This window comes from Miscanthus floridulus, chromosome 18 (genome assembly GCF_019320115.1).
Source record: "Miscanthus floridulus cultivar M001 chromosome 18, ASM1932011v1, whole genome shotgun sequence".
NCBI lineage: Eukaryota > Viridiplantae > Streptophyta > Magnoliopsida > Poales > Poaceae > Miscanthus > Miscanthus floridulus.
The window spans coordinates 120,537,173-120,564,846 of NC_089597.1; the positions used below are offsets into that span (position 1 = coordinate 120,537,173).

The 27,674-nt window shown below is 48.2% G+C and overlaps 1 protein-coding gene across 1 annotated transcript; it reads left to right on the top strand.

The window, feature by feature from the left end:
• The first annotated feature begins 233 nt into the window (after positions 1 to 233).
• On the top strand, positions 234 to 4,172 carry LOC136524493 (uncharacterized). Its single transcript, XM_066517845.1, has 3 exons — positions 234 to 314; positions 488 to 750; positions 4,028 to 4,172. Exons 1-3 carry the CDS (start codon positions 234 to 236, stop codon positions 4,170 to 4,172), a joined length of 489 nt encoding a protein of 162 aa, XP_066373942.1.
• Positions 4,173 to 27,674: the final 23,502 nt, after the last annotated feature.

A 27,674-nucleotide genomic window follows, 5' to 3' on the forward strand; every position in this document is an offset into this window, starting at 1 on the left:
ATTACCGAGTGCTTAGATCTAGAACACTCGGCAAACCCTGCTTTGCCGAGTGTCAGATCTAGGACACTCGGCAAAAAATAAATAAAAAATAAAAAAAAATCATTTGCTGAGTATCAGATCTCGGACACTCGGCAAAATTGCTATACTATATAACTGCACGGCGACGCGCAACAGCCAAGCAAATCCAAGGGTGGGCGGCTCACCCAGCGGGGCGCGAGTCGGCGCGCGCTGCGATGGAGTGGCGGGCGCAGCAGCCCGGCGACGCGCAACAGCCAGGCAAGGACGGCGGCGACGACTCTCCTCCACTGCAACCAGTAAGACCCGCTCTCCTCCTGCTGCACAGAGCCCCATGAACCTTCTTGTACATCTTCATCCCGCTGAAGGTCTGCTTGCTATCTGTTGTCTGCTTGCCGCAGAAGGTCTCCTCCTCCTGCTACACCCGCTCTTCTCGAACTGACGCGCTTGCTGTCTGCTTGCCGCTTGGCAGTTCTTGGAGGTGACGTGCAGGAGCTCCGGCAAGGTCTGGAGGTTCGCGGTAGGGACGACGGCCCGCTACGCACTGCACGCCATCAACCGCAAGCTCGAACCCAGGGCCCCGCCGGCGCTGCACGTCGAGGCCGTCAGGGACGGCAAAGAGCCTGTCAGCTTCAGCCCCAGCGCGGCCCTCGCCGACTACGGCCGCGGCTGGAGCCTGCAGACCGTCACCGCGCAGGACGCGACCGGGATCCATCATGCGCCGCACGCGGAAAGGCAATGGCGGCGGGTTTTTTTTATATTTTTTTGAAAATTCGTTGCCGAGTGTCGATTTAGCACTCGGCAAAGGCTTTGCCGTCACGGTGACTTTTCTTTGCCGAGTGTCAGATTAGCACTCGGCAAAGCGTCCTTTGCCGAGCGTAACACTCAGCAAAGGTTTTGCCGAGTGTATATCGGTCTTTACCGAGTGAGGCACTCGGCAAAGAAGCTGAATCCGACAGTGGCCACTCGGTCCGCTTGATTCTTGTCACCGTGTCCAAATCAGCCACCATGGAAACGAAGGCACAAAAATGAACTATGACCATGATTTTACGTATCGCAGCTCTCACTGTCGCTCGTCTACCGCATCACGTGGTGGGAGATCGTAATACCAAACAGGGTCTATGCCTTAAAGAGGCAACCACACATTTTGGCTCCTAGGTTCTAACCGTTGCACTAAAAAGAAGCAAAGATTCCTAGCATCGAATCAAGTTGAGATTTCCGGTCTCTCTGAATGAGAAACTAAACGAGCCTACTTGTCATCAACTATGTTGTCACCATCAGCACATATATAGGAAATAGAAAGAGGAATCGTTAGAGGATGATGGAGTGCAATTTGTTTTCTTTTTATTATTGATTGTGTTATTGTAGGACGCACTTAGGGCCTTGGATGATATGCCATTTCATAAAAAAGCAGCTCCATACTGAGCAACTCCAGTCAGGCTCCTATTTGAGCCCACAAAATCAAATAAGAGGGTCCAAGCCAAAACAAAAAAAGAGCTCAAGCAAGGCCCCTGCTACAACCCTCAAATTTGAGGGTTCTCTCAAATTCTCCCCATCATCCCTCATTCTTGGGCCCACAAAATTCTATTGTGGCCGTCTTCGCTATGCGCGCAGGAGAAATCACGCCCGCCCGAATGCTGCGCCGCCCACTGTCAGCGAGACCCTTCCACTAGCGTGATTCCCCTCCAACGGCAGCGCTACTTCCCCTGGCGGATCTCCATTCACTTGGCACAACTTCCCCTGGCGGATCTCCATTCACTTGGCACAACTTCCCTCCACCGCTGCTCCTCCCTCCCCGCTACTTGGCTCCTCCGGTTGGCGAGGTGTGGCCTTCCCCTAGCGGATATTGACAAGATCCGGCCTTCCCAGGAAGATCTCCTTCCCCTTCCCTACGGCGCGGTTCCTCCGGTTAGCAAGATCTGCCTTTGCTTGAACGAGCGAGGCGCTCCTCAATGCGTTGGGATAGCTCAATTGGGTAAAGTGTTGATATAAAGCATTGAGAATGACAAGTGGGTCCCGAGTGTCAGTGTCTATAAAAAGGATTTGAGGGCTCAATTAGAGCAGAGGAAAAAAGAAATCAGACCCTAAAAATGAGAGGATCCATGAAATTAAAAGTAGGGGTCCTGATTTGAGGTCTGTGGGACATAGTCCCCGGGTACCCCGCAAGGAAGGAAGAAGATTTAGTCCGACTAGGAATTCTCCACATGTAATTCTAGTAACATTGCTACTCTGTAATTCTATTAGGACTCTTACATTGTAATCGACTAGGAGACTTGCTTTCTGGGATATATAAAGGAGGGCAAGGCTTCCTAGATCGGTAGGCCATGACATACAATCATACCAGTCAATCCAACGTAAAAGGCTACACGCCGACTGAACATAAAGGCTATTATTACTCGATCACGAGGGCCTAAACCAGTATAAATCATTTGTCTCTTTGCGTTCACCGTCGAGTTCCACGTACGTCGAAGCCCACCGACCATCGTCCCGGGTAACCCCGTGACGATTTGCCGTCGGCGAATTCACAGTCCAGAGCTCGACGGACCTCACCATCACCGTGTTCCCAGTGGGATCAACATGCACCTTCAGCGCCCTTCCGTTGCAGCTCGGCTTCTTCATGCTGATCCCCATCGTCCTACACGGTCAACTTGTCGACAACATCAAGTCGACATCAACTCGCCGACTACATCGATCTAGATGTGTTTCATCATGAAGTTGGCCAATGCCTCATCTGGATCAGTCCTGCTCCGTTCGGCGCCGGATGCGGGGTCCCCGGACCCGAATGCGGCACCCACACAGGATTCTGACTCCAGCAAGCCTAGCACCTAGCGCTACCGTTGTAGTCGTAGATTACAGCAAGCTAGCAACATGCTAGTCGAGCCTTGGGCCCCGTTCGGCTTGCTGAAATTTGGCTAAAAAACACTGTTCCGGCTGAATTGTTGTGAGAGAAAAGCACTGTTCCGACTGAAAAAACAAGCCGAACAACCCGGTTTCTGGGTAAACCAAACAAGTCCTTCGCCGCAATCCATCCAAGTCCGATCAGCAACAGACTTGTCAAATTCGGCACGTAACGTGTGACAATCTGTCTCTGGGCTATGCAAACCAAAAAGGATCGTCTTCCGTCAGCTATGGCAAGAGTTCTGGAGCTCCACTCGGATATGACAACCAAGACCATATGCAACTAGCATATATGTAATCTGCCACCTTTGGCTACTCCACTGGTAATCTGTTTTTCACCTACTTGGGGCTACCATTGGGTACTACTAAACCAAGGGTTGAGGACTTCTTGCCTTTGGTGACTAGATGTGAAAGGAGGCTGGTCAGCACCTCCCTTTTTCTCTCTCAAGCTGGGAAGCTCCAGATGACTAACTCTGTCTTCACATCCCTTCCCATGTTCTTAATGAGCACTTTCCATCTTCATTCCCCTAGGGAGCAAATTGACAAATACAGAAAGCACTGTCTTTGAAGAGGGTCTGAAGAAAACAACAGAATCAATGCCAAGGCTGCTTGGCACATGGTGACCAAGTCAAAAGAAGAAGGTGGACTTGGGGTGCTGGACCTCAAAACTCAAAATGAGGCCCTGCTCCTAAATTTTTTTCACAAGTTTTACAACAGAGCAGACATCCCCTGGGTGCATCTTATCTGGGAGAAATATTATAGTAATGGCAGACTCCCTAATCATGTCAAGAAAGGATCATTCTGGTGGAAAGATGTCTTGAAATTGTTAGATAAGTTCAAAAGCATGGCCTCAGTTTTAGTGACAGATGGTGCTTCTTGCCTTCTCTGAAATGATTGCTGGATGGGTCAACCTCTAAGATTAATCTTTGCTGAATTATTCTCTTTTGCCAAGAAGCCCCTCCTTTCACTCCAATGTGCAGCCTCAGTTACTAACACCTCTAGTTTGTTCAGCCTTCCTCTTTCAATAGAGGCATTTGCACAATTTCAACAGTTTGAAATCATCCTACAAAACCTTCAGTTGTCTGATGGTGTTGACACTTGGATGTATATCTAGGACAGTTCCATTTTCACCTCCAAGAAGGCTTACTGTCAGCTACGTGAAAGAAGTTGGTCACACCCAATCTATAAATGGATTTGGAAATCCTCTTGCTAGCCTAAGCACAAGATCTTCTTCTGGTTGCTCACTAATGACAGACTGAGCACCCATAATATTTTGAGGAGGAAGCATATGCACCTTCCTTCTTACAGTTGTGTGCTTTGTTCTTCGAATTCTGAGGAAACTGTTCAACATCTATTTTTGGAATGTGAAATGGCTCAAGCCTGCTGAAATCTTATTGGCATCACAGTTAATTTAGCTCTGGACCCTTTACAGATCTTTGAGAGTTTCAAAATACAGCTAAATGTTAGTTTTTATATGGAAGTTATCATCATTATGAGTTGGGGTATCTAGAATATTAAGAATGATGCCATCTTCAGAGGACTACCTGTTACCGTTCAAAGGACTTCAGCTGTTTTCAAGCGCACTTTTGGCTTGCTCCTGTGGAGGGCTAAAAAGAAATATTTTCCTTCAATTGAATTATGGCTAGAGCACTCTTTGTAATTGTTTTAATTTTCTTTGTTTCTTTTTTTTTTCCTGAATTTCTCTCTGCCTGTGGTCTTTCCTATAACCTCTAGTAAAAGTTTTGTTTTTTTGTTAACCTCCTTGGTTACTTTAATAAATTTCCAGTGACCATATGCAACTAGCATATACGTATACATCATACACGCGTACGGAACAGATCCATGCTTTTAGCCACCAACGAGATGATTTTTCCTGCGGCTCGTCTACTCGCCAAGCTGCATCTGTCCAACTGCAGCGAGCCGATTAGCCAAGCAAGCCAGTTGTCCTACTCCATCTAGCTGGAAGCGAGCAGTCCGACTGCATCAAGACGTCCAAGCTAAAAGCAAATTGTCCGACTCGAGCCACAAGCAGGCCCCATCGAGTTGTCACGAGCATGACGTCCATCTACTTGATACTGTGGCTCTACGACACGTCGACTATTTCACTCGGCAGTTAATCAAGCTAAGTTAAGTTTTAATATTTTTCTAAATATTCTTTAATATTTACATATCTCCAAATATTATATATGTGCCTCCACGGTCATACTATAAAATTGTATTCCCGACTACTCACACAGCACCAAGCTTGAAGCCGGAACTACACCTAACGAGTATGTAACATGCGCTCTGCGTGCATTCTCTTTTTTCGTGCAGCGCCGACTGCTCTATTCTTCTCTTAACAGTTGTAAAAATACTTGAGTAGTACGAACTCATATTTGTGACATACTATTTACTCACACGGCTCACATGGTTACGGTCATGAAACTAACGACCATATGCCGGAGATACAAGTGCTTACAAATACGGGTCAACTACTCGGGGAATTTACACAGCCTAGCAAGAGCAAGACGCAAAAAATTTTACATGCATTTCATAATATATTGGGATCCGCTTCCGACCTATTATTTTACATGCATGGGACATACTCCCAACTTGATACCCTGAATATCAATCACTACAAAATTTTGTATATTTACCTTGCAGGGGACTAGATCTATACCACGCTGCAGGGTGAGGATGAGACATGTTATCCAGGTTACCTCTACTTGGGCGTCGTTCATGCCACCACCGACAACCTTGTCCCCACGCTGGCTACTTCCGCCGCTTCGATCGGACTTCTTCTCGCCTCCATGGCTTAGTCGCCAGTGAGCTCGGGGGCTCAGCCATCGCCACGCACTACGGGAAACAAAAAAAATCCCAATCGGTTTGACACCAACCGACAGGAAAATTAGAAAATTTTCTGTCAGAGAATCTAAACCGAAAGAGAAATATTGAAACCGACAGAATATATCAATTTCTCTGTCGGTTTTTGTGCAACCGACAGAAAAATATCATATTTACCTGTGTGTTAGGCTAGTACCGATAGAAAAATCATTTAGGTGGAAAACAGAAACGACACACAACAGCTAACCTGGGCCTGGGCTGCGCCGGCCTTTCAGCTGGCCCAAAAACGGACTTCTTGTGCGGGCGGACGTATATAAGTGGCGTGCCCAAAACCCTAGACGGGCACACTTCCCTTCCTCCTCTCATCTCTCCCGTGTGCCCAAAACCCTAGATCGATCACATGTGGAGATGTCTGGGTTTTAGGCATCGTACGTCACAACTTGCTCGAAAACTTCTAAAATTTTTACCACAGCCTCTACATGCGATGACACGACACCTCGACAAGTTTCGTAATTTTTGGACTTCGTTTGCATTTTATATAATTAAAAAACACTTTTTTAACAAGTTGGTGGTCATGTTTCGTGAAACAGATGTTCGAAATTTCACGAATGTCCCTGCACACGGCCTCAAAATACACTCAAAAACATGAATACCATTTTTTGAATCGCTAAATTCTAATATTTCATGCATCTGCAGTTCAAATTTACCTTTTCGAGAAAAATTCAAGTAAACATAAAAAATTAAAAAAATATACCAAAAAGTCATAGAAAAGTTCCAAATTAGAACATGTGCTTCAAGGTACTGTATAAATGCCACAGAAAAAATTTGAAAACAAAATAAAAAAAAATAAAAATACTTTGCCGAGCGTCGGAATTGGCACTCGGCAAAGGAACCTCTTTGCCGAGTGCCAGGCTTGCAGCACTTGGCAAAGACTATTCAGAAGTTTTTTTTATTCTTTCTGATTAAAAGAACCCTGAATTTCTTTGCCGAGTGCCCGCATCTCGGCACTCGGCAAAGAGCCGCCCCACTTAACCCTAGCGGGCCGGCCGGCCCGCTCCCACTCTCTCTCTCTCCCTCTCACTGCCGCGCGCGCCTGGCCCAGCCCCGCCGACCGCCGGCACCGCCTCGGCCCCGACCCGGCCCCGACCCGCCCCGCTCCGCCGCCGGACACGGCCCCGCCCTGGCCCCGCTCCGCTACCGGTGGTGCCCTGCTCGGCTGCCCCCCGCCCCTGACCCGCCGGAGTGGAGGAGAGGAGGAGCAGGGGAGTAGAGGAGAGAAGGGAGGTGGAGGAGAGGAGAAGGGAGAAGGAAGAAGGAGAAGGGAGGAGGAGCCTCGGCCGTCGGCCATGCCCCTCGCCGTTCGTCCTCGCCGTCATCCCCGCCCCTCACTGGAGACAAAGGTGACCCCGGCACCGCGTCGCCCGACTCCACCGCCACCCAAGGTATAAAGCCCCCCCCCGGTTGTCGGCCTTTGTGCCTTGTATGTCATTGACGGCCTTCGTGCCGTATGTGGATGTGTGGGCCTTCGTGCTGTACGTGGATGTGTGGGCCTTCGTGCCGTATATATGCTGTCGGCCATCGTGCCGACTTTTTTCTTGTAGGTTTTGGAAACCTCCCCGTATAGGGGAGGTTCTGCTGAAATTTTTAACTTATAGTATTATAATTCTTCTTTTGCAGAGCAGGACTCGTCGGAGGGGACCCGGAGTACGTAGGCGACCCCGATCGTCTTCGTCGGCGCTACGGTCCTACCTGCACAGCGTCGCCTCGCCACTGCCCCGCTAGCCTGACTCCACCGCCACCCTAGGTATAAATAACCTCTCTTCCTTATTGTTGTCGTAGATCGGTGTAACCTAGTTAGGCATCTCCCGTTTGAAACAGATACGGTTGGAGGTATGTGAATCTTCGCATATCTAAGACTGTATCTGTTTCAGATTGTCCACTTTTTTGGATAGCCCGCGGATGCGTAGATGGGGTAGTTTTCATGTTTTGCTTCGATCCGAGATAGAGTTTCGGCACCACCTCCCTGTTGTTCTCTGGATACACACTCTCCCTTCCAGGACGTGTATCGGGAGAACAGCAGGGAGGTGCTGCCGAAATTCTGTCTCGGATCGGAGTAGAGCATGTAAACTAACCTCATCTACGCATCCGCGGGTGGGATTAGGACCTATCTTCAACCATTAGACAGTAGGCACGCTGTTCAGATGCAATTGGTGGTTATATTACTTGCTCATGTATATGCTAGAGGATGGATAACCATGAGTGGATGTACACGGGCCGCCCAAGTCAGGCTGAAATCACCCCTGAATGGATGGACAAGACCGAGGGTTTCTTGAACCAAGCATTTGGCAAGGCAGCTAATGGAGCGAGAGACACATTCTGTCCCTGTAGCGAATGCAGAAACAGGAAAAGAAAAACAAGGAAGATCATGGGGGAATATCTTTGCAAGTATGGATTTACGCCAAACTATACCCGGTGGGTGTTCCATGGTGAAGCCCATCGTACTAGAGAGGAGGTGGTGAGACCACGCTTGGAGGCGTTTGATGCTGATGGCGGGGTAGCAGGATGGTTAGGTGACTTTCACAAAGCAACGTTCATTGAAAGACCTACGGAGGAGGAGGAGGAGAAGGAGGATGAGGAGGAGGAGCCAGAGCCAACCGGAAAGGCATTCTACCAAATGTTGTCTTCGGCACAGAAGCTCCTACATGAGAAGGCAATGGTTTGTCAACTGGATGCCATTCAACGCCTAATGGGGTTGAAGTCCCAATACAACATGAGTCGAGCCTGCTTCGATGGTATGTTGGCAGTTATTGGTGGGCTGCTTCCGGAGGGTCATATTCTACCGAGTAGCTTCTACGAGTCATAGAGACTCCTTCGTGCACTTAAGATGCCGTATGAGCAGATACATTGTTGTCCGAAGGGGTGCATCCTATTTAGGAAAGATCACAAGGATGCAAAGTACTGTCCAAAGTGTAAATCCTCTAGGTATGTGGAGGTAGACAAAGGTGATGGCCAAAAGGAGCATCTTGAGATCCCCATGAAAGTCCTACGGCACCTTCCGATCATACCGAGGCTCCAACGGCTATTCATGACCGAGGAGTCCATGAAACAGATGACATGGCACAAGAATGGCATTCGATACAATCCTAACAAGATGGTACATCCAGCTGATGGTGAAGCATGGAAAAACTTTAATCGCAAGCATCGTGACAAAGATCTTGAGGCCCATAATGTACGTGTTGCGCTGGCAACGGATGGGTTCAATCCTTAAGGAATGATGTCGGTCCCATACACTTGTTGGCTCGTGTTCGCTATCCCCCTCAATCTCCCCCTGGGGTCCTCCTTCAATGGCAAAACATATTCTTGACGTTGATAATTCTTGGACACCCGAGAAACAAAATGGGTGTGTACATGGAGCCTGTTTATGATGAATTGATCAGTGCTTGGAATGAAGGGGTATGGACTTACGACCGAGCTATAAAGAAAAACTTCAAAATGTATGTTTGGTACCAGTACTCCATGCATGACTTCCAAGCGTATGGGATATTCAGCGCCTGGTGTGTCCACAGGAAGTTCCCATGCCCAGTATGCAAGACAACTCTAGAGTTCATTTGGTTGAAGAAGGGTGGCAAGTTTTTGTCGTTCGACAAGCATCGACAGTTCCTCCCTCTTAACCATGCATTCAGATAAGACACCAAGAACTTCACGAAAGGTGTCAAGGTGACCAACCCTGAACCTTAGAAGATGACTGGTGCCCAGGTTCATGCTCAGATAGATGCTCTCGTGGTCAATCCATAGAAAGATAGTTGAAAGAAAGATAATCCTAAGAAAGATTGCTTTGTGGGATATGGTGTTGAACATATGTGGACTCATAAGTCGGGCTTAGAGAGGCTTCCCTATTTTGATGACCTTCTCCTTCCACATAATATAGATGTAATGCACACTGAGAAGAATGTCGTCGAAGCACTTTGGGCAACACTCATGGACATTCCTGACAAGACAAAGGACAACTCTAAGGCCAGAGTGGACCTGGTAACGCTATGCGATAGACCAAAGCTAGAGATGCTGCCTCCAAGAGACGGTAAGCCATGGAAAAGGCCTAAGGCCGATTACGTCTTAGAAAAGAAGCATAGGATAGAAGTGATACAATACATGCAGACGTTAAAGTTCTCGGATGGGTATGCAGCGAATCTGAGGAGGGGAGCGAACCCAGAGACTGGCCGAGTCTTAGGGATGAAGAGTCATGACTACCACATATGGATTGAGTGGCTTCTTCCGTTGATGGTTCGAGGCTATGTCCCTGAGAATGTCTGGAAGGTGCTAGCAGAGTTGAGCTTTTTCTTCTGCCAGCTTTGTGCCAAGGAGGTATCTGTGAAAGTGGTTGAGGAGTTGGAAAAAGTGGCACCTCTATTGCTCTGTAAGTTGGAGAAGATCTTTCCACCTGGCTTTTTCTTGTCGATGTAGCATTTGATTTTGCACCTCCCGTCCGAGGCATGAATGGGGGGGGCGTGCAGAACTGTTGGTGCTATCCAATCGAGAGATGTCTAAAGACTATTCGTAAGAAATGTGGAAACAAAGGCAGGATTGAGGCTTCCATTACTGAGGCATTCATTCATGAGGAGGTGTCAAACTTCACAACAACATACTATAATGAGAACCTTCCTAGCATGCATAATCCACCCGCTCGGTACAACGAGGACGAAAATGAATCGACCCTTAGCCTTTTCAAAGGGCCACGCGGGAGAGCAAGTGGAGTGACCACAAAGACCTTGAGCTATGAAGAGTGGCGCAAGATCATGCTCTACGTGTTGACCAACCTTGATGAAGTGGAAACGTATCTGGCGTAAGTTCTCAATGAACTTGTTACATACTCCATAACTTTTGTACATCCAACAACATTGTTCCTTGTCGGTGCAGAGAATTTTTTGATGAATCCTGGCATCATTCAAGGCCACCTTCTAACCATGAATGAGAGACCCTTCTTCAACATGGTTCGCCTAATTTCATTACATGGTTCCAAAAAAAGGTACCGGCCAACTTAGCTCTTACTAAGTTTGACGTTCCAAGTTGCCTGATTTCATTTCTCTCCTGCTTGAACTTGTAGTGCCAAAGGGATGTGTCTATAAGTGCTGAATTACGACAGGTGGCCAATGGCTTTGACTATAAGGTCTTGTCATTTAACGCTTATGACGTGAATGGATATCGCTTCCACACAACAAGGTACGAGCAGAGTCGTCCCAATCCAAGGACCACGAATACCAGAGTATTTACGCCGAGCACTGATCAGGAGGAGTATTATGGGACAATTGAAGAAATATACGAGCTCGACTACCATGGTTTCAAAGCACTTAATCCTATCATATTCAAATGCCAGTGGTTTGATCCTGCAGTATCGAGAAAGTCCCATCAACTTGGGATAGTCGAAACTCAACAAGATTTCTTCTATCCAAGAGAAGATGTCTATATTGTGGCTCAACAAGCCACACAAGTTTATTATTGTTCATATGCTTACAAAACCGACCCACGTCTTCAGGGTTGGTATATTGTGCACAAGGTACCACCACATGGTAGATTACCTCACCCAAACCCTGATGATTACAACTTGAACCCAAACACGCATGACGGAGAGTTCTATCAATAAGAAGAGGGGCTACCAGGGATGCTTGAGATAGACTTAACCGGAGAGATTGAAATGGAAGCAGACGAGGAATGGGTTATTGACGAGGACGCTGCAAATGAGGTGCATGATCCGAAGGACTTGGAAATGCTTGACGGACTACGACTAGGCAATGACAACGATGAGGCTGAGGCTGTTGAGGATTTGGACAATCTTGATAGTGATGACGATACCTATCGTCCAGATAATCCCAATCATGAAGAATATTAGAAATACAGGTATTACTATGTTATTTTGTAATTACATTTTCTTTATTTTGCATCTCTTACTAAGTATGTCTCGTTTATCTGTACTTACTGGTTTACTCTTTTTAATTGCAGGTGATGGGGCCCACTAGGAGGAGCTGCCCCTCGGTTTACGCCAACCGAAGGGACATGGCGGCGGCTGAGGAGGTGGAGGCATCAGAGAGGCCGAGGAGGCCGAGAAGCAGGCCCAGGCGAGAGCCGTTGACTGACCATGGGCACAGCTCCTCATGCGACCCTGTGCACGACGACGACCTTCAGCACACGATGGACGGGGACGGGGGTCCATGGATGGAGGACGAGGAGGTGGTTCTAGCGACGGAGGATGAGGAGGCGGCGACGGTAGGGGGTTCCACTTCCTATGGTTAGTCGAAGCCCTACCAGCGAGGTCCCGCAAAGCTCCCGAAGCGACCGATACCTGTTGAGAGGCGCCCACTGATTGCACCCGAGGGCGATAAGTAAGTAACTTCATATATTCTTCATTTGATATGTTGAAAAATCATAATAACATCTAATAACTATTGTGGACCACTTGTGCAGGAACTGGGTGCTTGTGGACCAGGCGGCCCCCGCACACAATGTGAATGACATCCTAGGACTTCTGTGCAAGGAACACTTCCCTGGCCTGGTTAGGAAAGGAGATCAGGATTGGGAGCCAGCCTGGACGTTCGACCACTATGCCCTCGTGTAGGATGCTCCAGATCATAATGGCATCCGCTGTAGAAACAAGGCAGATTAGGTGATTAGGGAGTTGTGGGTAAGTCTTTCTTGCACTACATTCCTCAATTCCTCGCATTCATTAGACATTCTTGAAATAAAATAATGGATACCTCGTGTCTTTATGCAGGACATCTTCAGAATCCAAGAGGGACAGGAGGAAAGTGCGTATCAGGTGGCTTACACTTCCTGTAAAAGGCGTGTCACGGACTTGCACTACGAGTCCCGCATCCAGGCCCACATAGACTACAACGCCAAGTTCCTACTTAGGCGTGTCAACAAAGAGGAGGCAAGACGGATGACGCTGACAAGGGAGCAGTACATACAGGTAAATACAAAACATGAATATTCATTTCTTTTGAGATTAAGTATGCCTAATTTGATCTTCTGATATGTCATCTACTTGATGTCCTGTAGGCGATTCCAAGCTGGTGCGCCACCCACCCCGATTGCTAGGAATATATTGTGGACACCTGGTTGGACGGGGACTGGTAGAAGAAGCACGAGGAGGCCTGCGACAGGTGTTTGCAGATGCTAGGTGTACCTCACCATCAGGGCAGCCGCAGCCTTAGCAAATATGCAAAGGCATATGTAAGTCTCCGCCATTGCTCTAATCTAGCCGCGCTCAATTCTGCATCATTTCTAACCACATGTTGTTGTCTTTCTCGTAGTTGGATGCACACGGTGGCTAGCCAGTTGGTCAACTCAAGGCATATGCTCTGGCTCACATGGGTAAGGCGACGGCCGACATCGAGTACGACCCAGATGCCCTAGTTGAGGCGTACACCAACTCCAGTGTCCACACCCGCCTCTCTTCGTACACGGAGGCGGCAAGGTCAGTCCATGGGTCGGGCTACGATCCGAGAACCGAGGAGCCCCTTGATCCTCAACTCATGATGAGGGTGGGGCAAGGCAAGAAGCATGGGCAGTTTTGGATTGGTGACGGCGTCCTCGACACGGCCTCTACTCCTCCTCTCCACCTGCTCCGAGCATCGAGCACGAGCTCAAGCGTGCCCATACGCCTACAGCCGACCACGGTGTCTGCACTCCATGTAAGCATTCCTATTTCATTCGTCGTTCTTTGACTTTTACATACCTTACCTATGCATTATTGAAACATTGGGGTCAAATGCTGTAGGCCCAGGTGCAGGAACTACAGGCCGAGCAGGAGGTCGAGCGGCAAAGGCTACAGGCTTTGGAGGCCCAGCGGGAGCAAGATCAGCGGCAGATGGCCGAGATGATCAAGTTCATGCAGCAAATTGGCCAGCAACAAGGTTGGGCGATCCCACAGACGCTGCTTGCTCCAGATCCACCTCCACAACATCCTGATTCTACCCCAATGAGTATAAGTACGAAGTTTTACTTTCTATGCTGAAACTTAGAGAAACCTAGTGAAACCTAGAGAAACCTAGTGGTGGTGGTGGTGGTGTGGTGTTGGTGTTGGTGGTCACGGTGTTGTGGTGCTCATGGTGGTGGTGGTGGTGTGGTGGTGGTGGTGGTCATGATGGTGATGTGGTGGTGGTGGTGGTGTGGTGGTGGTGGTGGTGGTGATGGCGGTGATGTGGTGGTGGTGGTGGTAGTGGCAGATATTTATCTTGCATATTTATCTCTTCTCTTGTCGCTCACGTGCAATCTCTTCTATTTTGTGCAACATCAATTGGGGGCGGCGTCGAACTACCTCGGAGGGTCACCGGGATCGCACTTTGGGCCATCCCAACCCGGACCGTCGCCGTGAGCTTCAAATGGCAGCCATTGTGATATAATACACTTGTGAACTTTGTGAACTATGCTTGTGTGTTTGGACTTTGGACTTGGGAGTCGAGATTGTGATACTTGTATGCTATGTTTGTGTTTGTGGTGGATTGTGATATACATTTGTATTATATATATATTTGTGTGATATATAGTTGTGTTATATATATATATATATATATATATATATATATATATATATATATATATATATATATATATATATATATATATGATGTATATCTTTTTTGCAACGATGGAAGACTAAAAACTAAAAAAATTGAATTTTTTCACTTCTTTGCCGAGTGTCATGACCATGACACTCGGCAAAGCTGGGAATCTAGGACACTAAGCTTCCCAGCTTTGCCGAGTGCCATGCTCAAGGCACTCGGCAAAGAAAATTAAAAAAAACTGCTTTGCCGAGTGCCTACCTACAGCACTCGGCAAAGAAAATCCAAAAAAAAAGAAAACAAGCTTTGTCGAGTGCCAGATGCAGGCACTCGGCAAAGCATTTAAAAAAATACATTTCTTTGCCGAGTGCCGACACGTGGCACTCGGCAAAGGGGCCATCACTGTGACCTGGCCATCACGGCGGCTTTTCTTTGCCGAGTGCCGTCGTGGCACTCGGGAAATCCTTTGCCGAGTGCCCGACATGCGGCACTTGGCAAAGAAACCTTTGCCGTGAGGGGATATGCCGACAGCTCTTTGTCGAGTGCAGCACTCGGCAAAGGCTTTGCTGAGTGCAAAGCCTTCTTTGCCAAGTGCAATTGCACTCGGCAAAGCACGCGTCTGCTGTAGTGAATGGCTTTGGGCCTCGTCATCAGCATCTACAGCGGTCATCACCGTCGCCATACAATGGCTCCAGCCCTCATCGACAGCATACACGGTGGTCATCACCGTCAGCATGCATTGGCTTTGGCCCTCATCAATAGCATACATGGCGGGCATCACCGTCAACATGCAATGGCTCCGGCTCTCGTCGTCATTGGCTCTGGCCATCGTTGTCAGCATACACGGCCGTCGGCATGCAATGGCTCCGGCCTCTCCTTTGTACAACAAGGCGCACAACCCAGTGTTGTTCACGCCTTCGATGGGTAGCCACGCTGCTACCCTATGTCCACTACAGGGATAGGCCGGCAACTACGCTGCCACTCATCTCTACGACCTACAACAAGGCGCACAACCCAGCATTGTTCACGCCTTCGATGGGTAGCCACGCTGCTACCCTATGTCTGCTATAGAAATAGGCCAGCCTCCATGCTGCCACACATCTCTATGACTAATAACAAGGTACACAATCGCATGTTGTTTACACCTTTGATGGGCAGTCATGCTACTACGCCCTCATTTATTCGAGATAGGCTGGCTCACCACGCATCCAGTACGCATCTCTAACTATGATGACGTCACCCGAACGTGGTCTTACACCGCATACGCTATGTATTTGGCTATATTGCCTTTCTATGAGATACGCCGACTACTTAGATGGCTTACATCTCTATGGCCGGTGTGCGCTAATTACCGACATTTAGTCTAGCTATCACATGTTGTCCTGAGTAGGATGATTCCTGGAAGTAAGGTACCTGATTCGTTCGCTATGGGGCGGGATCCTAACAGTGAACAATCGTTACAAAGGCCCCTTGAACAAGTGCTATCACGCAGTTAACGTCGACGGAAGGGTCTAACATGATTTTCATCATAATGACTACGTTGACTACTTTTACTCGGCTAATCCGTCTTACGCGCCTTTTCAAAGGACTATACAAGACAATACAAGCCCAATACATGTAGACTACAATCTTACCCACAGATTAACAGTCTAAAACAACTTTTTATAAACAAAAAGATATATTACAGGCCAACCCGTTGATGTACTCGGCTTACTAATAGACTAACAGAATTCATTCACGATTCAACACAGTCTTACATTGTCTACAGGTCAACGACAGGTTTAACTGATAAGCAAAGGTGGAAGCTATCTCTTCATTGTCCCTCTCGGCACGGATGCCAACAGAGAAGCGGTCATCAAGTCCCTTATCTACAGTGCTGATACACGCACTCGGACAGAATCATCTTTCACGACTCTAAAGTCGGTCGAGACGTCTGATCAACTACATCCATCCCTCAAAGTGTTCAATAACACACTTACAATCTGACTCGCCCTAAGTAAATCAGGATGCGGTCACCAAAATTCAACTCGTCCTAAGTCAATCAGGATGCGGAGGACTACACGGCCATGACGATCGGCGCTCCGCATCAGCTTCAGGCCAGCATGTGACACGGAGATAAAGATCTATTATTACGTCAGCAAGATGATCGCAAATATGAGCATGCACGTACATGCTTATGTGTGCTTCTGTTGCTCACAAGCAAGCAAATTAAAAGAGCATGCACCGGTCATGGAGACATGCAAGCACTCGGCAAAGAACGACGGCGTGACGAGTACTCTGGCTGGCAGCAAGGACGGCTGTTCTTACCGCTCCTATGCCTTTGCTAATCGCGAGCCGTTAAGCAAGCCGGAAGCGAGCCGTCTCCGTCCCGAGCGAGCCGAGCAGCAAAGATATCCAAACTGCAAGCCAATAGCAATTTCAAGGAGTAAGCCGTACATGCTAAGAAGCCGTGCAAGCTAGCAGGATTTGCATGCATTCATGCACGTATAATGGCTCCTACAGGCAAGCTGTTTCAATCCAAAGCCCCGACGGCCACTCTGAACCTCCAGGACGGAGGGCACAACACTAGACATCGAGAGGTCTTGCGACGAGCTCGCGATGATACTCTGCGAATCATGGTGCTCCACCGGCCAAGAAGCAACATAGAGCCCGTACACGTACAGGCTAATTATATGGATATTCATGATACTTCAGCTTGCATGCATATACGGAGTACACATCCAGCCCTCAAGTAAGCCGGTCGAGCCGTCAACCAGCAACACGAAGGAAGGCGTACAGCGACATGCAAAACTTCATTATCAGATCCACACAAGCTACATGCACGTATTCATCACTTCATTCAACTTCCAAGATGACTTCAAGCTAGCAAGCTAGAGACTTAAATCGTACATACATACATGCTCTTACTACAGGCGTACATGTATATGCTCATCCATCTACTCGGATACCACGCCACTAAGCTCGGGTGCTCCGCCATTGTCACAGTTTACTCGGCTTCACTCCAATGACTCTCGGGGGCTCGGACCAAGGATGGAAGGCCAAGTTTACAAGATTCCAACCACTCGGCGACAAGCGATCATTGATCATTGTCTTTGGGGGGTTACTCGGCTGCACCCTTGAGGACGTCTACAAGATCGACTACCGAGTAGTCGGATTGTAGGCTCAGGGGTTGTGGGATACATATTCTCAGAGGATGCATTCAAATTTCATTGACAAGGAATTACATACAAGACCCTCCAACTCTTTGTTCCAAACAGCAAGAGGCTCGGGGGGGGGGGCTACACTCAGTGAGTGCACTTTTCCGGAAAGTCCACACCACTCGAAGATCTCAAGAGCACTTCATGGTTTCTCTCAAGAAATCACTCGGACAAAGCTTGTTTATACTCGGCAAGACCTGAAGGAACAAGAAAGCTTCCAAGATCAACCATACAGTGCTCGGGGGCTTGTGGGACATAGTCTCCGGGTACCCCGCAAGGAAGGAAGAAGATCTAGTCCGACTAGAAATTTTCCACATGTAATTCTAGTAACATTGCCACCCTGTAATCCTATTAGGACTCTTACATTGTAACCGACTAGGAGACTTGTCTCCTGGAATATATAAAGGAGGACAAGGCTCCCAAAATCGACAGACCATGACAGATAATCATACCAATCAATCCAACGTAAAAGGATACACGCCGACTGGACTTAAAGGCTATTACTCGATCACGAGGGCCCGAACCAGTATAAATCGTTTATCTCTTTGCTTTCACCGTCGAGTTCCGCGTACGTCGAAGCCCACCAACCATCGTCCCGGGTAACTCCGTGGCGAGTTGCCGGTCATCAAACACCGCCAAGATCTCGTGCTAGAGTTGCTCTTAGGATACGTAGGTTGGGTAGGGATCGAGGCTATTGGTCGTGTGGCACCTTGATTGTGCTCTTCTTCCCCAAACACGACAAAACAGTGCAGAGGAGTCAAAGTGATTCCAGGAATGAAATGTTAAGGAGCAAAAAGCTTGAGTTCACTACTGGAGATGGCCTCTTTGCCGAGGGCCTGAGGCCCTCGGCAAAGGCCCATTAACCCTCGGCAAAGGCTTTGCCGAGGATGGCCCTCGGCAAAGAGCTCTCGGGGAATTTTGAGTCAGCGAAGAGGGTCTTTGCCGAGGGCCCTTTATCAGGCACTCGACAAAGCCTTTGCCGAGGGTTGGACCGGCACTCGGCAAAGAAAACCAGCCGTCACGGCGCCGGCGCCTGGGACGGAATCTTTGCCGAGGGCCGTTTCCGGGGGCCCTCGGCAAAGAATTATTCTTTTTTTTTTGAAAAATCTTTGCCGAGGGCCTCCAACCATGACCCTCGGCAAAGAAATGTTGCAGAATTTTTCCAAAAAATCTTTGCCGAGGGTAATGGGACGGCCCTCGGCAAAGAATTATTCTTTTTTTTTGAAAAATCTTTGCCGAGGGCTTCCCCGCAGGCCCTCGGTAAAGAAATTTTAATTTTTTTAAAAAAAATCTTTGTCGAGGGCCTCCAACCATGGCTCTCGACAAAGAAATGTTCCATAATTTTTCCAATGAATCTTTGCCGAGGGCAATGGGACGGCCCTCGGCAAAGGACCCTTCTTTGCCGAAGGCCTTGGTCATTGCCCTCGGCAAAGAGGCAGAAATTTAATTTTTTTTTTGTTTTTTGCATTCCATCGACACAAGCATTTCATATATATACATATATATATATCAACCATCACATATATATATCACACATAACCCATTTTCTCACAATATATCACAACCATAATTGTGAACCACAAATCACAATATATTACAATGACAAGTCACATGTTCATCATCATTCACATGTTTATTACGACAAGTTCATGAAATCCAAGCACAAGTCAGAACCATAAACCACAAATATTACAATAAAGTCCAACCACATCACCTAGCACTAGTCCTCATCAAGGTAGCCTATGAGACGGTGGTGAAGGAAAGGCGGGATCACCCGGTGACGCACTACTGGGATGATTGGAATCCGCGGACGAAGGCTACACAAAGGAGCAGAGATTGCATGTGTGAGTAATCCAGGAAAACAGTTTTGGAACTTAGAGATTGCATCTAGTAATCTAGGAATACAAAAAGATTAGACTCAATTGAAAATTTCGGCAGCACCTCCCCTGCACGGGGAGGTTTCCAAAACCTACAAGAAACAATGGCACGAACGCCGACATCCACAACGGCATGAACGCCGACATCCACAACGGCACGAACGCCAACATCCACAATGGCACGAAGGCCGACATACATGCAAAGCACAACCGAAAAGTGAACTTTCATACTTACAGGAGTAGCTGCAGAAGTAGGAGGTGGAGGAGCTGAAAACTGCACAGGTACACGCGATGCTTGCCCAAGACTTTGCATGATCACCATCATCTCCGCTATCTGCTTCTACGCGGCCTCGAACGCGACCTGCTGGGCCTGTAGCTGTGCGGTCAGTTCTGCGTTCTGCTCTTGACTTTGCCTTTTTGTTTCTTGCAGCTCGGTCTGCAATATTTTGCTCCAATGTATCAGTAATGCAAATCTAATTTAGGTGTGTAAATATCAACGTACAACGAGTAAAACAGGAATTACCTGGAGTGCATGGACCTGTTGCAGTGCTGGAGAAGGCTGTGTGCGTATGGGCTGGCTAGAGCTCGTGCTCCATGCTCGGATAACGTTGAGGGAGGGAACAGTGCTGGAGTCGATGGCACCGTCTGCAATCCACAGCCGCCCGTGCTTCTTGCCTCCTCCGAGCCTCATGATCGTCTCTGCATCAATGGGCTCAGTGCACACATTGTAATATTCCCCATAGATCTCCCTTACCGAGGACGTATACTCTTGGACTTTAGTGTACACGTTCGGGTCGGAGTACACCTAGGGCGGGGCAGCCAGGTCGAAGGAGACAGAGGACGACGCCCTGCCCATGTGGGACATAGCCCACGCAGAGAACTCTGAGACCTCCTTACCCAGGTGCGTAGCCTCCTGCGAGAAAGATGGGAAGATGGTGAGAAATCAAGCAGAATTGAGCATCAAAACAAATGAAAGAAATCACTTACGTATGCTTGTTTGTATCTGGGGAGGCTGCGGCTGCCTTGATGGTGAGTTGGACCTTGCCTCATCAGACGTTGTTCCCGCTGCCTCTTGTGCGTGTCAACAAAGTCCTGTGATAACCACTTGTCCACGATCATGGCCCAGCACTCGGGATACGATCGGCATCACCAAGGAATCACCTACAAGTCATCAAGTATTTGACATATAAGAAGATGAAATTGAACCTACTTAATATCAAAATGAATCATTATGAATGTTATTCGCTTACCTCAAGGTACTGGTCCCAGGTCAGCATAATCAGTCTTGCTTGAGGCTTGGGGAGGGACTGCTTAAGTACCGACCTGTAGTAGTCTATGTGGGCTTGGACGTGCCCATGGTGGTGCATCTCGGTGACGTACTTCCTACAAGCTGCGGCAGCCGCCCGATCCGCCTGGGCCTCAGGTCCTTCTTCGGCCTTGAAAAATTTCTACATACAAAACCGATGTATCCATTCATTATTTCAATAAAACATTTAACCAATGAATGAGATGTATTAAGCAATATTGTGCAAGAGAAACTTACCCAAAACTCTGCTAATACCCGCTCCTACTTGTTGCGGTAAGTGTCATCCGTGACCAGCGCGTACCTGTCCCAGTTGGAGGCCGGCTCCCGCACCACCGGCTCTTCGGATAGTTGCACAATGTCGGGGTACCATTTCCTACACAAAACACCAAGGATGCTCACAGGGGTGCGTGCTGGAGTACCTGACAAAACCAACCAGGCCCTGCACAAGTGATTAAGAAAATTTATCAGTTTCTCTTATGATTTCCAACATATCTTATGAAGTAGTTGTGATAACATCTATAGTTACTTACCTCTTTGCCATAGGCCGAATCACTGGGTGGTTGTGAGGAAGCGGAACCGGAGGGAGGCTCATGGGACCTCGCTCATAGGGAGTCTGGGTAGCGATACCCCCTCCCTCGCCCTTGAGCCCCTTACCTCCCTCGCCCTCGAGCGCCTCGCCTCCCTTGCCCATCTGCTGACCCCTCTCGTCCTCCGACGAGGACGTGGCCATGGCCATCACGTGCTCCTCCTCCAGCACCTCATCACGTGGCGAGGGAGGAGACCGCTGCCTCATGCGGCTGCTGCCCCTGGTCCTTCTCTCGTCACCTCCTGTGGATGCTGCCCTAGACGACGACCCCTCACCTCGAAGGAGAGGGTGGTCTCTCCTACAAACCAAGGGCGTGTCATGGCGTGGACGTCTGCTCACCATCTTTGTTCAATCACCTGCAATCACAAAGAATGAACAAGACTAATTAGTACATATATTAGAAATAGATTCAAAATATATAAACAAAACACAAATTAAAAAAACATAGTATTACATGTATTAGGAATAATCTTCATGATTGGGATCATAGGTCTCATCATCACTGTCAAAATTGTCCAAATGGGCAACACTATCCGAAGGTTCTATGTTGTCATCGTACTCATTGCCTAGAAGTAATCGCTCAAGCATTGCTATGTCCTTGGCATTTACCACCACATCTCCATCGACCTCGCCATCAACCATTTCGTTGTCTACTTCCATTTCGATTGCTTTGGGTAAGACTATCTCAAACGTGCCTGGTAGCCCATCTTCTTGATAGAACTGTCCATCATATGTGTTTGCGTTGAAGTTGTAATCATCATCGTTTGGGGTAGGTCGTTTACCATGTGGAGATACCTGGTGCACAATAGCCTAACCCTTAAGATCCTCTTTGTCTTGGTTGGCGTATCGAGTATAATACACCTGCACGGCCTATTGAGCCACAATGTAGACATCTTTTCTAGGATAGATGGAATCTTCTCAAATCTCAACTAGCCCAAGATGAGGGGTTCGTCTCGTTGATCGAGGATTAAACCAGTGGCATTTGAACATGATAGGTTTAAGAGGTTTGTCTCCATGAAATGAGAGTTCATAGATTTCCTCAACTCTACCATGATAGTCGAGGCCATCAGTGTCGGGCGTACAAACTCCGCTATTTGTGGTTTTTCGTTTGGGCTGAATCTGCTCGTAACTTGTTGTGTGGAAGCGATATCCGTTCATGTCATAGCTGGTAAATGACTTCACCCTAATGTCATAGCCATTTGCAACCTGTTTCAACTCGTCACTCATGGACGAACTGGTCTGGACCTGCAAGGTGAAGCATGACAGATCGTTATATTAATCAAACGTACGATCACCTTGGACGATCGAACGTACGAGCTAAATTAGACATTACCTTTTGTTTGAACTAAGAAATGAAATCAGGCCTCCCCGCTCCCGCACCCCATGAAACAAGGGTGTCTTGTTCATGCGAGGTAGGATCCCTTAATTGATGCTAGAATTCACGAACAAATTCCCTGTCCGAACGAGAATCAATGGGGTTGGATGCAGAATAGTGACGACATATTGAAACAAGTTTGTTGCGAACTTACTTGATGAACGGCTGCACCTCGGTAAGGTTATTCAACACATATAGCATGATACTGCGCCACTCTTCATTTCCCAATAGCTTTGGGGTTGATCCACTTGCACTGCTGAGTTGGCCTTGGAAAAGGCTAAGGGTCGATTCATTTTCGCCAGCATTGTAACGAGGGAGTGGATTATGATTGCTAGGAAGGTTTGGCTTGTAGTATTGCATTGTGAAGTTTGCCACCTCCTCCCGAAGGCATGCCTCTGCAATGGAAGCCTCAATTCTGGCTTTATTTGTACATTTTTGCGAAGAGTCCTTAGACATCTCTCGATTGGATAGCACCAATGGGCCTACACGGGCCCCCCCAAACATGCCTCAGACAGGAGGTGCACAATCAGATGCTGCATCGGCAAGAAGAAGCCGGGTGGAAAGATCTTCTCTAGCTTACAGAGCAACACAGGTGCCGCTTTTTCTAAGTCCTGAGCGACGGTCTGAGATATCTCCTTAGCACAAAGCTAGCGGAAGAAAAAGCTCAACTCTGCCAGCACTAGCCAAACATGCTCAGGGACATAGCCTCGGACCATCGCCGAAAGAAGCCATGCTCAATCCATATGTGGTAGTCATGACTCTTCATCCCGTTGACTCGCAAAGTGCCTAAGTTCACTCCCCTGCTAAGATTTGCTGCATATCCATCTGGGAACATTAACGTCTAGATCCATTTTAGTACTTCCCTCCTTTGATCGATTTGCAAGACGAAATTGACCTTAGGCCTTTTCCAGTTCTTGTTTCGGCCACTAGGAGGCTGCATCGCTTGATTCGGTCTATCGCACAACGTTGCTAGGTCCACTCTAGCCTTAACGTTGTCCTTAGACTTGTCAGTGTCCATGAGAGTTCCCCAAAGTGCCTCGGCGATATTATTTTCAGTGTGCATTACATCAATATTATGTGGCAGAAGAAGGTCATCGAAATAGGGGAGCCTCGTCAAGCTGGACTTATGAGTCCACATATGTTCCTCACCATATCCCACAAAACCACCTTCTTCATTGGGCACGAGAGCATCTATCTAAGCACGAACCTCGGCACCAGTCCTCAAGTGCGGTTTAGGGTCTGTCACTTTGACACCTTTTGTAAAGCTCTTGATGTCTTCTCTGAATTCATGGTCTAGAGGGAGGAACTGACGATGCTGGTCGAACGATGAATACTTGCCACCCTTCTTCAACCAAATGAACCTCACAGCTTCCTTGCATATTGGGCATGGGAACTTCTTGTGAACACACCAGGCGGCAAATAACCCATACGCCAGGAAGTCATGCAGGGAGTAGTGGTACCAAACATGCATTTTGAAGCTTATCTTTGTAGCTCGGTCATATGTCCATACCCCCTTCTCCCAAGCGTGGATCAATTCATCAATCACAGGCTCCATGAACACACCCATATTACTCCCCGTGTGTCCAGGAATTATCAACGACAAGAATACGTTATGCCGTTGAAAGGAGATGCCAGGAGGGAGATTGAGGGGGATAACAAAAACGGGCCAGCATGTGTATGGGGCAGCCATCATTCCATAAGGATTGAACCCATCTGTTGCCAGCATGACACGTACATTATGGGCCTCAGCTGCTTTGTCACGATGTTTGTCATTGAAGTACGTCCATGCTTCAGCATCAGACGGATTCCTCGATCATGAATAGCCATTGGATCCTTGGCAGGAAAGGAAGGTGCCGTAGCACTCTCGCGGGGATCGGAAGCTGCTTTTCTGACCATCACCAGAGTCTACCTCCAGGTACCTGGAGGATTTACACTTTGGACAGTAATTTGCATCCTTGTGTTCTTTCCTAAATAGGATGCACCCCTTCAGACAAACATGTATCTTGTCATACGACATCTTAAGCATACGAAGGAGTTTCTCTGCCTTGTACAAGTTCATCGGCAAAGTGTGCTTCTCCGGTAGCATGGTGCCAAACACGGCCAACATCTTATCGAAGCCTTCTCGACTCAGGTTTAACTCGTCCTTCAACCCCATTACGTGTCCAACCGCATCCAGCTAAGAAATCGTTGTACACTCGTGAAGGGGTTTCTGTGCCGAGTGCAACATTTTGTAGAAGTCCTTTGCGGATTCCTCCATCTCCTCCTTCTCATGTTGTTCCGTGAAGTGAGCTTGGTGGGCGTCATCTAGCATGTCTGCTACCCCAGCATCATCATCAAAAGCCTCGAGGCGTGCTCTCACCACCTCTGCTCTTATATGATCTGCTTCACCATGGTAGATCCACTGCTGGTAGCCAGGCGTATAACCATTGAACACAAGATGTCTACCCATGGTCTTCTTGTCTAACTTTCTCCTGTTGTCACATTTGCTGCAGGGACACCAAACTAGAGAATGTCCTCCTGCTCCTGGGCCAAATGCATGTTTCAAGAAATGATCTGTCCTCTTCACCCATTCATAGTCGTAGTCACTCCTACTTCTCCAGCTCGTGTACATCCACTGACGGTCCTCTATCCTTTAACATTTACATCACAGAGTATTGTGACCATCAATTGCATCTACGCGGTGTTCCTAATGTCTAATAGGTGAGGATAGGTCCTAATCCCACCCACGGATGCGTAGATAAGGTCAGTTTCTAGGCTTCGCTCCTCTCTGAGACAAAATTTTGGTAGCACCTCCTCGCTGTTCTCTCGATACACGTCCTGCAAGGGAGAGTGTGTATCCAGAGAACAACAAGGAGGTGATGCCGAAACTCCGTCTCGGACCGAAGCGGACCATGGAAACTAACCCATCTACGCATCCACGGGCTGTCCAAAAAATGTGGACAATCCAAAACAGATATGGTCGCAGATATGCAAAGATCCGCATACCTACGACCGTATCTCTTTCGGATGGAAGATGCCTAACTGGATTACGTGTGGGCTACGACAGACATGTGGAAAAAGAGGTTATTTATACCTAGGGTGTCGGTGAAGTCAGGCTAGCGAGGCAGTGGCGAGTCGACGCAGTGGCGAGGCGACGTAGTGCAGGCAGAACCGCGACGCCGACGAAGACGATCGGGGTCCTCTGGGTCCCCTCCAACGTGCTCTTCTCCTGCATAAAAAGGCAATAGGTTATTGTTTGTTCAAAATTTTGGCAGCACCTCCCCTGCACGGGGAGGTTTCCAAAACCTGCAAAAAAACGGCAGGATGGCCAACATTCACAACGGCACGAAGGCCGACAACCACAACGGCACGAAGGCCCTCATATCAATTTACGGCACGAAGGCCGACAACGAGAGTTTTACCTAGGGTTGCGGTGGAGTCGGGCGTCGCGGTGCGGGGGTCACTTTCTTCTCCGGCGAGGTCAAGCGGCGTCGGAGTACTCCTCTCCCCCTCTTCCCTTCTCTCTTCTCCGCTTCTCCTCTTCCCTTCTTCTCTTTCTCCTCCTCCTCTCCTTCTTCCCCTTCTTCTCCTCCTCCTCTCCTTCCCCTTCCTCCTTCTTCTCCTTCTCTTCCCCTTCCTCCTTCTCCTCTTCTCCTTCTCTTCTTCCTCCTACTTCACCCTCTGCCTCCTCCCCTTCAACAGCAGCCAGCGACGGGGGGTGGCCTGGGGGCTGGTGTTGGGGTAGGGAGGCCGGCGTGGGGGCCGCCGGAGGGCTGGCCGGGGCGGCCGAGCTCCCCTTGCTCGACCGAGACGGGGAGGGGAGGCAGGGCGCGCCCCCAGGGCGGCTCTGGGGTGGTAGGGCGGCGTTGGCGGGGCGGCAGGGCGCACAGCGGCGGCGGGGCACGGGGCGGCGGCTGGGCGAGCAGCGGCGGCGGCGTATGAAATGTGGGCGGGGATTTTGGGCCAGGCCGCTGGCCGATTTAGGGTTGGGCCCTTTGCCGAGGGGTCAGATCCAGGGCCCTCGGCAAAGATTTTTTATTTTTTTTAAATTTTCTTTGCCGAGGGCAATTGGCCAGGCCCTCGGTAAAGATCCCCTTTGCTGAGGGCCAGGCTAGGCCCTCGGCAAAGTTTTTTTTTTTGTTTTTTAAACCCAGTTTTTTTGTGGTGCTATAATACATTATTTAAAACTCAATTTTAAAATTTGGGCCAATTTTGACTTTTTTTTGATATATTTCCCTAATTTATTTCTTTTCGTTGATTTTTTCGAATATTTCAAATTTGAACTGCAGTTGGATGGAATAATGCAATTTAGTGATTCGAAAAATGTTATTCATGGTATTTGGTGTATGTTGAGTCCCTATCCACGAACTCGCATCAAATTTCGGGCATCTTCTTCACGTAACATGACGAGGAACTTGTCAGAAAAGTGTTTTTAAATTATATAAAATCCATACGAAGTCCGAAAATCACGAAACTTGTCGAGGTATCATGTTATCGCATGTGTAGGCTGTGGTAAAAATTGAGAAGGTTTCGAGCAAGTTGTGACGTCGGATGCCTAAAACCCAGACATCTCCACATGTAATCGCCGTGACCCATCCGGCCATATTTGCCGAGGGCCAATTTGTCGAGGGCTGTTTTTTGCCGAGGGCCTATCTTTGCCGAGGGCTCCTGGGGCTGGCCCTCGACAAATAGAGCCTTTGCCGAGCACCCGAGATCTAGCCCTCGGCAAACCCCGAAGCCCTCGGCAAAGGATGGGTTTCCAGTAGTGGTTGTACACATGACATGAATTATGCAATGCTTGAATAAACGTTGTGCAACAAATGAATTTGAATATAATAACTAGAGAAATTGTCCTAAAAACTTTGTCTACTATAAAAAGTATAAATTAATAACCTACAGCGGAGTGACATCAAATGCTTTGCTATATTAAGGACAAGTTTGCATACCTTCACCCCTGCATCCAAGCATGATTTCATGTTAATCAGATAGAATAAAGTATGTGTTTAATCAAAATTAATAGAAATGCTTAACTAAACATATCTTCCGTGTGTCACAGCCCACAG

Coding starts and splice junctions, on each gene's coding strand:
- LOC136524493 (XM_066517845.1), top strand. CDS start 234: ATGGAGTGGCGGGCGCAGCAGCCCGGCGACGCGCAACAGCCAGGCAAG. Junction 315..487: donor ACTCTCCTCCACTGCAACCA/GTAAGACCCGCT, acceptor GCCGCTTGGCAG/TTCTTGGAGGTGACGTGCAG. Junction 751..4,027: donor CATGCGCCGCACGCGGAAAG/GCAATGGCGGCG, acceptor ATGTATATCTAG/GACAGTTCCATTTTCACCTC.